Here is a 14,678-nt window from a genome sequence, read left to right on the forward strand (position 1 = left end):
AAAAGAGGGACAAATTCATAGTTCTTTAAAAGCAATTCTTCTGCCGGCTGACATTGGGGCCCTTTGGTAACATTGGTGGACTAGAAGGTGTATGTTAGAACACAATAGGATGACTACATACAGACTTTGGTTCATTGTGCAGTGCAATGGACTGGGCCACCTGGAGAGTTATTGTTGGGAGCAACGAAACAGCCAGACAAGATCTGATAACAGTAACCTGATGCGGCAATGAGCACTGACCTCCTCACAGAAAATGTGCATGCAGCGTGACCGAACCAGCCTAGAGTGCAGAAGCGCTGGTGTAAGAGGCACTGCACTGCACTGGCGACACCTGATGTAAGAGGCACTGCACTCCACCCCCTATTCATGTATCCAGGCCCTTTTACTGTTTACCGCCCCCCCCATAAAAATTACCACCGGCCGCCACTGCCCATCTCGATACAGCGATGTTGCACAAGACTCTCAGCTATCTGGGACTCTCCCTCCTCATTGGCTGAGACAGCAGCAGGAGCCATAGCCATGTCAATCATAGTCAGTGAGCCAATGAGGAGAAATAGGGGGGGGGGAAAGGGCCGAGCAGTGGCTCCATGTCTGCATGTACACACGGAGCAGCGGCTTGGGTGCCCTCATAGCAAGCTGCCTGCTGTGGGGGGCACTCGACAGGGGCCAGAAGCACGGTGCATTGTGGTCTTTTGGCAGACAAAACAATCGGTCAACCCATCGCTGAATGGGTGAACAGCCAATGTTCAACCCAAACTCATGCTTGGGCGAACCATTTGCCAAACACTAATTACCAATTCTCCAAGGGGAGGCAAACTTTTGAGCACAACTGTATCTATGTCCGGTTTAATAATATTCAATCTTTTTTGAAAATGTAAACAAAAGCCAAATACCCAAACATTCTTATTCCCTCCGGTTTCTTCCAATACATGTGAACTGCCCTTATGAAATGCTAAATTACAACTCAGAGTGATGACAGATGACAAAAAAAATATAAAAAAAATATATAACCATTTCTGTCTAACATTCAGAAACAACCACAAGGCGCTGATTGGAACCACCTCATGTGGAAAAATTATCAGATGAAGTCAGTGTAATAAAATCATAAGTCAGTTTATTGTAAACATGATGTAAGGTTGATGAATACCAACAGTTAAAATCTCCTCGAATAGATGGAACATAATTGCAACATTATTACTGCTGTGACAGTGCCTTATTGGGCGGTGAAGTGTGGACCAGCTGTAAGGAGAAATGCTACCGTGGTTAACTGAGCTCCTCATGTGCAGGGCCGATCCTAGGCAGGGTGCACGGGGTGCTCCACACCCAGGCGCCGCAGAGGTGGGGGCGCCGAAGCTCCAAAGTGCTCCCCTCCCTCCTCCTTGTCTGTGTCCAGAGGCGGAGCGCATGTAGCGGGTGCTGCGGTTCCCCATCCTGCTTGCTCTCTCCGCTGGCAAATGACAAGAGCGCATACCTGCTGCTGTCCCCGGAATACTGGTTGGGTACCGCAGCGGAACCTAGTACCGGAACGCGTTCCGGTACTAGGCTCCACTAATTAATTCTGTCCGGTGCGCGTGGAGCAGTCTCCTGTCTGCCCCGTCCCCTCTGCGTGTGTCAGCTCTTCTCCCATAGGCCGTGTGATGAGAGGCTTCTCGGTTGGCCGGAGCTGCTACCAATCATCCCGTGCACTCCCAGAAATGCTCTCCGAGTGCCACCTTCCTAGTGATCAAAGATGCCACGTATGCTCCGCCCCTGTAATGTGCTTCTGCTCCCAGTGTGCCTGAGCTACAGGGATCTATTGGACAGGTACTGATCTATGGGGACACCTGATGTGGGGGGCTCTGATGGGGGACACCTGCTGTGGGGGGGCATTGATGGGGGACACCTGCTGTCGGGCTCTGATGGGGGACACCTGCTGTGGTAGGCTCTGATGGGGGACACTTGCTATGGGGGGCTCTGATGGGGGGGACATCTGCTGGGGGGACTCTGATGGGGAGACTAATGAAGACTTCTTAGGGAAGCGTCTCTGTGTTTGAGTCATAGCCATAGAAACATTTGTGAAGGGGAGGAGTTAGTAAGATGAACATGCCCATGTGGGGGCGCCAGAAATATTTCTGAACCCAGGCGTCTGTGACCCTAGGATTGGCCCTGCTCATGTGCCAAGCCTACTCCAATGTAAAGGGAGAACGGATATATACAGAGCCGGATGGAGGGTCAATTGCATCAAATTAAAGCTCCAGTGGTGAGTGGCGAGATGGCAGTGGAAAGAATCGGTGGAAACACCGCTAGCAGGGACTGGCAGGTGGAAGCGCCCGAGCGTGACGTCATGCGCTCAAGGAACACGGATCCAGAGAGATGCTTGGAACACAGGGTGGTGCATGGGGCGCAAGCCGAGGAAAGAAGGGGAAGTGGGTGACGACGCATTTCAGGGTGTGGCCCTTCTTCAAGTCAAGATGACTTCTCAAGTTAATAAAAGGGATTTCTAATCACCTCACCAAGTCATAAATATATTATCTATGGAACTCTTCCAAAGTTACAATTGTGGCCATTCTTTCTGGTAGATGACTTCTCTCTCCAATTTATCCATATAAATTTAGCACCCTCTGCAAGTAAATTATAGTCTGGCTCAGGGCTAAGCAATGGAATCTTGGTCAGGTTTTTTTTTTTAGAGTTCAGGGCTGGATAACTCCCCCAGTTCTAGAATGTTGGAGAATATTCTAGAAATTAGTGGGCAGAAGCTAGGGGTCATTTAGGGGTCATTAGCTAATCCTCAGGAGTGGGCCTGGCAGGGAACTAAGGAGCCCTTAAATAGAGATGAGCCATGTCAGCAGGGGAGTAGGGTGGACAATAGAGATGCAGTACTGAGGGAGACTGTCGGTGGCACTGGAGGGACCTCTGCTGGGGAGGAGCTCTACCTTGGGCCGGAGCTCGGGTGTTTGGCCTGGAAGGATCCCACCACAGGAGGCAGCTGAAAAGAGGCTTTCCAGAGAGACAGCGGGGGCAAGGAAGGACAGTGTGAGTAGATCAGCACAGGGCAGGAACAGACAAGGGGAGAGACTGCAGCCAGGTGGTTTGGTGTAGCACCAGATGAGCTAGCAATTTCTGCAAGCAGTAGAGCTGGGACCAGTGTCTACAGGGAAGCAGAAGGAGTTGTAGGATGCAGTTCACTCAACACGTGCTACTTTTATGAAGGGATTGAGAGCTCCTAAACTGTAAAGGGCTGTTGCTAAGCTAACAAAAGATTGTTGCTACTTAATACGATTGTAAAAAAAATGTTTTTATACAAATAACAAACCTGTTATACTTACCTGCTCTGTGCAGTTGGTTTTGCACAGAGCAGCCCGAACCCTCCTCTTCTCGGGTCCATCTTTGGCTCTCCTGGCCCCTCCCTCCTGGTGAGTGCCCCCACACCAAGTAGCTTGCTATGGGGGCACCCAAGCTGAGTCACAGCTCCCTATATCCATTCAGACACAGAGCTGCGGCCCGGCCCCGCCCCTCTCTCTTGATTGGCTGACTGACTTTGATTGACAGCAGCAGGAGCCAATAGCGCTGCTGCTACTGTGTCTTACAATCAGGAGGGAGAGTATCGGATGGTCGAGACACTCGTGGACATCGCTGGACAGAGATGGGGCTCAGGTAAGTATTCTTGCTGCACACAGAAGTTTTTTTTTATCTTAATGCATAGAATGCATTAAGATAAAAAACCTTCTACCTTTACAACCAATTTAACTGCTTAAGGACCGCCCAACGTACATTTACTGCGACAGGGCGGCCCTTAAGCGCAAAATTAAGTACCTGTACGTGATTTTCTTCTGACTCCAGGACACGCGCCACCGGAGCACCACTCCTGCTGTGGTTGGGCACAGCTGGAGCCGGTCAGGTGATTCTGGCAGACACAACATCCGCCGGGACCCGCCGATCGTTCTCAGAAGAGGCAGAACGGCAGTCTGCCTATGTAAACAAGGCAGATCGCCATACTGCCAGAGAGGAAAATGGAGATCTCTGTTTTCCTTTAGTGAAAAAAGCACCTCCCCCACAGTTAGAGAGCACTCGCTAGGAGCACACTTAACCCTTGATCGCCCCTGATGTGAACCCCTTCCCTGCCAGTATTATTAGTAGAGTGACAGTGCATTTGTTTAGCACTGATCACTGTAATAATGTCACTGGTTCCCAAAAGGTGTCAGATTTGTCCACCGCAATGTCGCAGTTCCGCTAAAAACTGCTGATCGCCACCATTTCTAATAAAATAATAAATACATATTCCATTAATATATATCATAGATTGTAGATGCTATAACTTTTGCGCAAAGCAATCAATATACGCTTATTGGGATTCTTTTCCTCAATAATATATAGCAGAATACATATTGGTCTAAATTGATGAAGAAATTAGATTTCTTTAAATTTTTAATTGGATATGTTTTATAGCAGAAAGTAAAAAATATAGTTTTGTTTTTCAAAATTGTTGGTCTTTTTTTTTATTTGGGCGAGATAACCTCCGCACCAAAATTAAAATAAAATAAAATTAATATAATGAATTAATTGCTGCTCCCCTGAAAGAGTGATCTGACTCCTAGTGACATATAAAAAGATAGGGGGCGCTGTTCATGTGCCACAATATTAGTGATTATGAATCGGTACTAAATAGATTAGTATCAAAACATAATACAACAATCTGATAGTAAATACACAAAAGTGAAAAAAAAAACATCGAAATAGCTCCAACAAAATATATATATTCAATCTTGAAAGTCCAGTGACAGAAAATTCTTGCTGTGCAGTGTTGATAAAGGTACAATCCTTCACCAAAACATCTTAAAAAAGAACAACACCCAAAGTGCAAGAGATAAGTAATCTGCTTACCAGATGTATCTGACCTCTTTACTTAAAAAGAAAGTCAGATATCGCTTTGGCAGGATAATGCCTGCTGGCATATCAATATTAGGGATGAGCCGAACACCCCCCTGTTCGGTTCGCACCAGAACCTGCGAACGGACCAAAAGTTCATGTGAACTTTAGAACCCCATTAAAGTCTATGGGACTCGATAGTTTGAAATCTAAAGTGCTAATTTTAAAGGCTAATATGCAAGTTATTGTCCTAAAAAGTGTTTGGGGACCTGGGTCTTGCCCCTGGTTTTAAAAACGGACGTTTTTTCGGGGGCAGTGATTTTAATAATGCTTAAAGTGAACCAATAAAAGTGAAATATTCCTTTAAATTTTGTACCTGGGGGGTGTCTATAGTATGCCTGTGAAGAAGCACTTGTTTCCCGTGCTTAGAACTGTCTCTGCACAAAGTGTCATTTCTGAAGGAAAAAAAGTCATTTAAAATCACTCGCGGCTATAATGAATTGTCGGCTCCCGTCAATACAGAGAAAAGTCATAGATAAAGAAAGAAATGCGTGGGGGTCCCCCCCAAATTCAATTACCAGGCCCTTCAAGTCTGATATGGATATTAAGGGGAACCCCGCGTCAAATAAAAAAAAATGACGTGGGGTTCCCCCCAAATATCCATACCAGACCCCCTCAACATTGGGAGGATGCTTTGGGGGTCTGTGACCCCTCAAAGCACCATGTCCCCATGTTGATGCTACTTCACTTTTATTGTTTTACTTTAAGCATTATTAAAATCACTGCTCCCGGAAAAACAACCGTTTTAAAAACTTTTTTTTTGCATTGATACATGTCCCCTGGGGCAGGACCCGGGTCCCCAAAAACTTTTTATGACAATAACTTGCATATAAGCTGTTAAAATTAGATTTCTCCCATAGACTTTTACAGGGTGTTCCGGGGCTTTTCGAATTTGCCGCGAACACCCCAAATGGTTCGCTGTTCGAGTTTGACTCGAACTCAAAGCACATGCCTAATCAATATGACTGGAGTAGTATGGTACCTCTTCCTCGTAATTACAGGCAGGATATGGAAAAGGAATGGAAGCCATCCATAGTGTAATACTAATTGAATTGGTAAAAAGCATAAAGAACAATAGCCAAATGGCTCCTTACATTAAAAAATGCTTGTCTGATTCACCTCACTTCCACCTCTGTGAATGGCGTGTGTTCCATCGGCCGTGTGCAGCAACCAGAGGGACCGGAAGTGGCGTGGGATAGCGTGACCAGGTACCGCCGCCGACGTATGTTTCGTAAATTACGTCTTTAGGGGGCGTACCTGGTCACTGATGGTCACAACATTTATAGTCTAAATGGGCTGGTCTGAAGGCAAATGGGAAATAGATATGCAGCTGCGGTGCCAGTGTTCTGCCGAATAAGTTCCCCCTGGCGGATAAGGACCCCCCTGTACTGTGCAGGCGCAGCTATAAAACTGCACTGATTTCTGTGTAAATGTGACTGGCAGGGAAGGGGTTAACACGAGGGGGCGATCAAGGGGTTAGCCGCCGCGAAGCAAAGGACGTCATATGACGTCCACCCAGGGGGAGAGACAGTTCCTGACGACGTCTTTTTACTATGGCTCGCTAGGGAACTGGTTAAGGGGGAAAAAAAATTCCGGTCTGTAAATGTTATCTGTGTACAGCGCCGCACGACCGCATAATTATCAGTTAAAATAACGCAGTGCGTATCACAAAAAATGGCCTGGTCATGAAGGGGGATAAAACCTTTTTTCCGGGGCTGAAGTGGTTGAAAGGAGTGAACCCAGCGGAGCTGTACAAAGGATCACGTTGTTGTTGTTGTGCAGGAGGAGGCTGGAAATGAGGGGGAAGTGTGATAGTAGGGCCCAGTGGGGTCAAGGTGGCTGGGCTTGGAAAGGACGGACAACAAAGTGGAGAATTTTTGCCGACACGTTCTGTATATCTGTAAGAAGGTCACAGAGAGAGAACACTAATACCTGTCTCTAGAAAGCAACTTATACAGTATAGGATGTATAACCGCTTGCCGACCACCCTCCGCAGTTTTACTGCGACAGCATGGGGCTCGGCTGGCCAAACCGACATTATACTACATTGCTTCACCCTGTGGCTACTAGGGGCTCGCGCACGCGCCACCGGAGGCACGCCCGCTGCTTGCCCCAGGAGCTAGTGCAAGTGCACGGCGGGCGCTCGTGACACAGCGAGAACCGGCATTTTTATAGCACTGTTTGCTGTAAAATTGTCAATGGTCCCAAAAATGTATCAAAAGTGTCCGATGTGTCCGCCATAATGTCGCAGTCCCAAAAAAATCGCTGTTCGCCGCCATTACTAGTAAAAAAATAATGGCCCAGATTCAAGTAGAATTGCGCGATATTTGCGGGGGAGCAGGGCAACGATTTTGCCCTGCGCCCCCGCAAATATTTTGCGCTGCCCTCGATTCACGGAGCAGTAGCTCCGTGAATTGCGAGGGCGCGCCAGCAAATTTGCCCGGCGTAAGCACGCGCAAGTTAAATTAGGCGCGCTCCCGCGCCGAGCGTACAGCGCATGCTCCATCGGAAAAATTTCCCGACGTGCATTGCGGCAAATGACGTCGCAAGGACGTCATTTGCTTCTAAGTGAACGTGAATGGCGTCCAGCGCCATTCACGTTTCACTTACGCAAACGCCGTGAAATTCAAATTTTACGGCGCGGGAAGGCCGGCTATACTTTAGCGTTGGCTGCCCCTACTATTAGAAGGGGCAGCCTTGCGCTAAAAGTAGCCGTACGGAAACTCCGTACCTGGCTTGCGCGGGGCCCGCGCAAGCTTGTGAATCAGTGGTAGTATGCAATTTGCATACTACACGCTGATACACAATGGGAGCGCCCCCTAGCGGCCCCCGCAAGAATGCAGCCTAAAATCTGCGAGGCATAAGAGCCTTATGCCGCGCAGATTTTAGCCTGCAGTCGGTGTAACGAGGTTCCTGAATCAGGAGCACTCATTACACCGGAGCAAGTAAGCACTTGCGCTGCGTAACCTATGGTTGCGCGGGCGCAAGTGCTTCTTGAATCTGGGCCCTTAATAATAAAAATGCCATAAATCTATCCCCTATTTTGTAGACGCTATAAATTTTGCGCAAACCAATCAATAAACGCTTATTGCGATTTTTTTACCAAAAATATGTAGAAGTATACGTATCGGACTAAACTGAGGGAAAAAAAATTATATATTTTTGGGGGGATATTTATTATAGCAAAAAGTAAAAAATATTGTTATTTAAAACTGCTCACCAAACCAAAATACAGTGGGACCTCGGATTACGAGTATAATCTGTTCCAGGAGAGTCCAAAGCACTCTCATATCAAATCGAGTTTTCCCATTGAAGTCAATGGAAACGAAAATAATTAGTTCCGCATTGACTTCAATGGCATGCAATACCGCATGTGGCCAGAGGTGGGGGGGTGCCGGAGAGCCTTCGGAAACGGCCCGGAAAGGCCCGAGGACAGCACAGCTGACCTCGGCAAACCTCGGGAACGTAGTATTTCCGTGTCTTTCTGAGCATTTCCGAACTGCGCTATTCGGCTCCACTACGGCACCCCCCACCTCAGGCCGAACGCGGTACTGCACACCGCTTTGGCCTGAATCCTGCTTGTTTTGTGAGACAACACTCGCAAGCCGAGTAAGGATTTTTTCAAATACAGCGCCCGTATTGCGAAACGCTCGTTAACCGCGTTACTCGCAATCCGAGGTTCCACTAAAAATCAGGGGGGAGGGAAAGATTTTTATGTGTGTTTTTTGGTTTGGGTGCATTTCTTTCTTAACTCCTTAACGACCAGCCGCCACAGTTATACTGCGACAAGTGTTGGCACGGCTGCACAAACCGCTGTAGCTGTACGTCAGGCGCTGTAAGAGGTATAGGGGTGCAGCGCGACGGCGGAGGCCGATGCGTGTGGCCGGCAGTCGTGATGTCCGCCAGTGACCCGCGATCGCTCCTCTGAGAGACAGAACGGGGATCTGTCAATATAAAGAGACAGATCCCCGTGGATAATGGTTATGCTTTTTATTTGCAGGCTTTGCAGCGAGCAAAACAGGAAGTAAAACCCATCAGTGTTTACTTCCTCTTTAACCTTTTGATTGCCCCCCCCCCCCAGTGTTAACCCCTTCCCTGCCAGTAATATTTAAACAGTAATCAGTGGCTATTTTTTAGCTTAGATCGTTGTAATAATGTCAGTGGTCCCAAAAAAGTGTCAAAAGTGTCCGATGTGTCCATCGCAATGTCACAGTCCCGTTAAAAAAATCGCAGATCGCCGCCGTTAGTAGTAAAAAAAAATAATAATAATAAAAATGTCATAAAACGATCCCCTATTTTGTAAACGCTATAACCTTTCCGCAAACCAATCAATAAACGATTATTGCGATTTTTTTTTTACCAACAATGGGCTAGATTCAGCAAGAAGATACGCCGCGTAAATTCAAAGCTGTGCCGGCGTATCTTCTTTCTGTATTCAGAAAGCAAGATACGCCGAAATTAGGCTAAGATCCGACTGGCGTAAGTCTCTTACATCGTCGTATCTTAGGGTGCATATTTACGCTGGCCGCTAGGTGGCGCTGCCGTCGATTTCAACGTAGAATATGCAAATGTCCTGGATACGCCGATTCAGAAACGTACGTGCGCCAGGCGCATTTTTTTACGTCGTTTACGTTAGGCTTTTTCCGGCGTAAGGTTGCTTCTGCTATATGAGGCGTACGCAATGTTAAGTATGGACGTCGTTCCCGCGTCAAATTTTGAAATTTTAACGTCGTTTGCGTAAGTCGTTCGCGAATAGGGCTGTACGTAAGTTACGTTCACGTCTAAAGCATTGACGATTTGCGGCGGAATTTCGAGCATGCGCACTGGGATTCTTTTTAGGAACGGCGCATGCGCCGTTCGTAAAAAAACGTCAAATACGTGGGGTCACACTAAATTTAAAATAAAACACGCCCACATCATCCAAATTTGAATTAGGCGGGCTTACGCCGGAGCACATACGTTACGCCGCCGTAACTTAGGGTGCAAGTTCTTTCAGAATACGGAACTTGCGCCCTAATTTACGGCGGCGTAACATATCGGAGATACGTTACGCCCGCACAAGATTACGCAGGGCTACCTGAATCTAGCCCAATAGGTAGAAGAATACGTATCGGCCTAAACTGAGGAAGACATTTTTTTTTTTTAGAGGATATTTATTATAGCAAAAAGTTTAAAATATATATATATATTTTTTTAAATTGTCACTCTATTTTTGTTTATAGCGCAAAAAAATAAAAACCGCAGAGGTGATCAAATACCAGCAAAAGAAATCTCTATTTGTGGGGAAAAAAGGACGTCAATTTTGTTTGGGAGCCACGTCGCACGACCGCGCAATTGTCAGTTAAAGCGACGCAGTGCCGAATCCCAAAAAATGGCCTGGTCATTAAGGGGGGGGGGGGGTATATAACATTCTGAGCCTGAAGTGGTTAAAATCCATAACACAAGTCAGTGTTGCTTTGGTACAGGGCAGTGTCCAGCCCCCCCCAATATCATTTACTGTAATTGACACTCCCTTGCCTAGGAAATGGCAGATCACCGATTTCTACCATATGGCTCCTTAAATTTAACTCGTTCAGTTCATTACTAATAGCATTGTATGAGATCCTCCATTGTACGGCTCTGGGGTGTATCCTCCTCGGGGACAATGACATTAATCACAGAAGAGTGACACTCACCTGATCCCAGGAGGAGAAGAAAGAAGATTACATGGGGAATTTTCTGCCCGATTCTCATTCTTCCATCTGTGAGAGACATTTGGCGAAGTTAGAAAACCGTTATCTGAATCTTCTTTCACTTTCACTTTTTATAGAAATAGCACATTCTTGTCTTGCGGTGGCAGTGTAACTTCTGAGGCCCCATGTACACAGGACGTTTACACAACCTCTCCCTCTTTAAAACATCCGTTCTGCCTCTGCATTTGCGTTTGAGCCCCGGACCATTTTGCTGGTCAACGACCCGGGCCCCTGTTTGCGATTCGGCACTGCATCGCTTTAACTGACAATTGCGCAGTCGTGCGACGTGGCTCCCAAACAAAATTGACGTCCTTTTTCCCCCCACAAATAGAGCTTTCTTTTGGTGGTATTTGATCACCTCTGCGGTTTTTATTTTTTGCACTATAAACAAAAATAGAGCGACAATTTTGAAAAAAATATAGGGCCAGATTCACAGCAGAGATACGATAGAGTATCTCAGATACGCCGTCGCCGTCGTATCTCTCAGAGTATCTATGCGGCTGATTCATAGAATCAGTTACGCATAGATAGCCCTAAGATCTGACAGGTGTAATTGTTTTACACTGTCGGATCTTAGGATGCAATACCGCGGCCGCCGCTGAGTGGAGTTTGCGTCGTATTCCAGCGTCGGGTATGTAAATTAGCAGTTACGACGATCCACAAAGGATTTTCGCATTCGTATAGTTTCCCGTTGCAATTTTAGTCGTCGTTTGACCTGCCCTAACTTTAGACAGCACAAATATGTGCTGTATAAAGTTTGGCCGTCGTTCCCGCGTCGAAATGTAAAAATGTTTTTGTCTTGCGTAAAACGTCCGGGAATACGAAAGTACGCTACGCACGTCGCACGTCGTCGCCGTTCGAAAAAATGACGTCACTTCGCGCAAAGCACGGCAGGAATTTCAAAACGGAGCATGCGCAGTAGGTCCGGCACACGCCCTTTAAATTACGCGGGCTTACTCCGGAGGCTGCCAGCGTAAGTTTTCACGCAAGTGCTTGGTGAATCAGGCACTTGCGCTGAAAACTCGCGGCGGTGTAACCGATACGTATTCTTCTACATATTTTTCGTAAAAAAAAGAAAAAATCGCAATAAGCCTTTATTGATTGGTTTGCGCAAAAGTTAGAGGGGCAGATCCACATACATCTGCGTGGGCGCAGCGTATGTGAGATACGCTACGCCACTGTAACTTACTTTGCTATTCTTTGAATCCTGAAAGAATTTGCGCCGTAAGTTACGGCGGCGTACTTTCTTTGTGGATCTGCCCCATAGCGTCTACAAAATAAGGGATAGATTTATGGCATTTTTATTAAAAATAATTTTTTACTAGTAATGGCGGCGATCAGCGATTTTTATCGGTACTGCGACATTATGGCGGACACTTCAGACACTTTTGACACATCTTTGGGACCATTTATACAGCGATCAGTGCTATAAAAATACATTGATTACTATAAAAATTCCACTGGCAGGGAAGGGGTTAACACTAGGGGGCGAGGAAGGGGTTAAGTATGTTCCCTGGGTGTGTTCTAACTGTAGGGGGGTGGGACTGACTAGGGGAAATGACTGATCGCTGTTCATACATTGTATGAACAGACGATAGGTAATTTCTCCCCCTGACAGGACCGGGAGCTGTGTGTTTACACCCACAGCTCCCGGTTCTCACTCTCTAACTAGCGATCGCGGGTGGCCGACGGTGATCGCGCCCCCGGGAACGCGCGTCGGGAACACGCGTCTGCACCCGGGGGCGCGCTCGCCCCTAGTGGCTGCAATGCAAAATCACGTTATATTCCGCGATTTTGCGCAGGCGAGCCAACCTGCCGCCGTAAAACTACGGTGGGCAGTCGGCAAGAGGTTAAAAAAATATATTTTTTCGTAATTATTTTTTTAAATGGTCTAGAAACGCCTATAAACAAAACGCTGCTAAACGCGACGATGGCCGCACGATAAATCACGCTGCGGTCGCATCAATACGCATCACAGAAAGGATCTCGCCCCCCCCCCAAAAAAATCAGGAGCTACTTTTCTGCGACATGCTTCTCGCGATGCGTGTTGATGCGACTGCAGTGCGATTTTTTAAATGGATGTCATCTCAAATGCGAGTCCCGCGATTTGTCATTCACACATCGGCGCTTTTCGCATCGTGGGTAGATTCGCAGCAAATCTGCCCGCAATTCTAAACGCTGAAGTGTGAATGCAGCCTTATGCCGCGTACACACGACCGTTATTCATGTCATGTCATTGAAAAAAAAACAAAGTTTTTCTCGACGCGATTCCTCTCAAGCCTGCCTTGCCTACACACGATCGTGATAAACGTACAACGGCACTATAAAGGGGAAGTTCCATTCGGATGGCGCCACCCTGTGGGCTGCTTATGCAAATTTCCCCGTCTCATAGCTTGCTTCTGAGCATGCGTGTTATTTTCCCCCTCGTTAAAGCCTACACGCGACCGTTTTTCACGACGTGAAAAAATAGAGCAGGTTCTAAATTTTTAACGCCCATTTTTCTCGTCGAGAAAAATGCTCTGGAGCCCACACAAGACCGTTTTTCACGTCCAATTAAAAAAATTGCATTTTCTCGTCATGAAAACCAGTTGTGTGTACGCGGCATTACACTGTACAAAAAATAAGAGCACAGAAACAAAAAGGGACAGAAGAAAATGTACAAATTGTACGAAAGAAGCAAAATAAAAAAGTTACAATTTATAACTTCATTTTTATACACACCTCCCAACTTCCTGAGATGGAAATGAGGGATACCTATTGGCAAAAGTATGTAGACATAGGACACACCCCTTACCACGCCCCCTTAAAGCGAAGGGTTCCGCTTATTGCGATTTTTTTTTTTACCAAAAATATGTAAAAGAATACGCATCGGCCTAAACTGAGCGGAAAAAAAAAGTTTTTTTATATATTTTTTGGGGATATTTATTATAGCAAAAAGTCAAAATTGTCGCTCCTTTTTTGTTTATATATAAAAATAAATAAAATTAACCTTTATATCACCGTGGTGTGGGGTACCCGGGCGGGGGCGAGTTGCAGGGGGAGGTCAGATGGAGGCGTGTAGTCGCCCCCCTCCCCTCGCTCGCCCCTGGCTTCGAGGGCTCTGGTTGTCATCGGTTTGTAGCCCGGGGAGCCGGTCGGTCTGCTCGTGCGCCTATTAACTCTTCCTTGGAGGACAATTTAGCCCTACATTTTGGGGCCCGGCTCACTCGTTGTGGGGGGTGAGGCCTCGCCACCGACCCGTTACCTAATACTGCATCTCCTATGCCTTTGGCTGTTTAAAAGTTTATTTTATTTTCGTGTGACTGTTTGTCATTTATGTTTTCTTTTTGTTTCATTATTATAGACTAACAGAAAAAAAAACATGATTGACTGGTGCACTACTTGACCTCTTCCTCTTTTTCAATTGTATACTGTCTGAGATGTGTTGCCTTGTCTTTCATAAATAAAGATTTTACAAATAAGTTTAACACCTGCTACAAACTTCGGGGGATGCGTACAATCTATACTACATTGTAAAAAGGCATTTTCAACGATTTTGAATAAAGATAAAAAAAATGTATTTAAAATTACATAAATGCTTGTGTATAACAACAAAGTGAATATAAACAAGGAAGTGAAAATAAAAATAAACCAGCCCTCTGGTGGTCGTGTGGAGAAAGTGCATGTGAGCTGATAATTACCCTCTGGGCCAGATTCAGAAAGATCAGCGGATCTTCAGATCCGCGTAACCTATCTGATTTACGTTACGCCGTCGCAAGTTTTTGAGGCAAGTGCTTTATTCAGAAAGCACTTGCCTGTAAAGTTGAGCCGGCGTATCGTAAATCCCCCGGCGGAATTCAAATTCCGCTGGTAGGGGCGTGTAAAATTTAAATCAGGCGAGTCCGCACGCCAAACGAACTGCGCATGCGCCGTCCACAAAATTTCCCAGCGTGCATTGCTCCAAATGACGTCGCAAGGACGTCATTGGTTTCAACGTTAACGTAAATTACGTCCGGCCGTTTTCGCGAACGACTTACGCAAACAACGTAAACATTTCAAAAC

At 46.4% G+C, this 14,678-nt stretch overlaps 1 protein-coding gene across 1 annotated transcript in view; it reads right to left on the bottom strand.

The window, feature by feature from the left end:
* LOC120916956 overlaps positions 1-10,673 on the bottom strand; it is a 72,962-nt gene extending 62,289 nt beyond the window's left edge. The window contains exon 1 of the mRNA XM_040327894.1: positions 10,581-10,673. Within this exon, the coding sequence (XP_040183828.1) occupies positions 10,581-10,659 (79 nt within the window). The 5' untranslated portion in view covers positions 10,660-10,673. The remainder of the gene's footprint in view (positions 1-10,580) is intronic.
* Positions 10,674-14,678: the final 4,005 nt, after the last annotated feature.

This window comes from Rana temporaria, chromosome 11 (genome assembly GCF_905171775.1).
Source record: "Rana temporaria chromosome 11, aRanTem1.1, whole genome shotgun sequence".
NCBI classification, from domain to species: domain Eukaryota; kingdom Metazoa; phylum Chordata; class Amphibia; order Anura; family Ranidae; genus Rana; species Rana temporaria.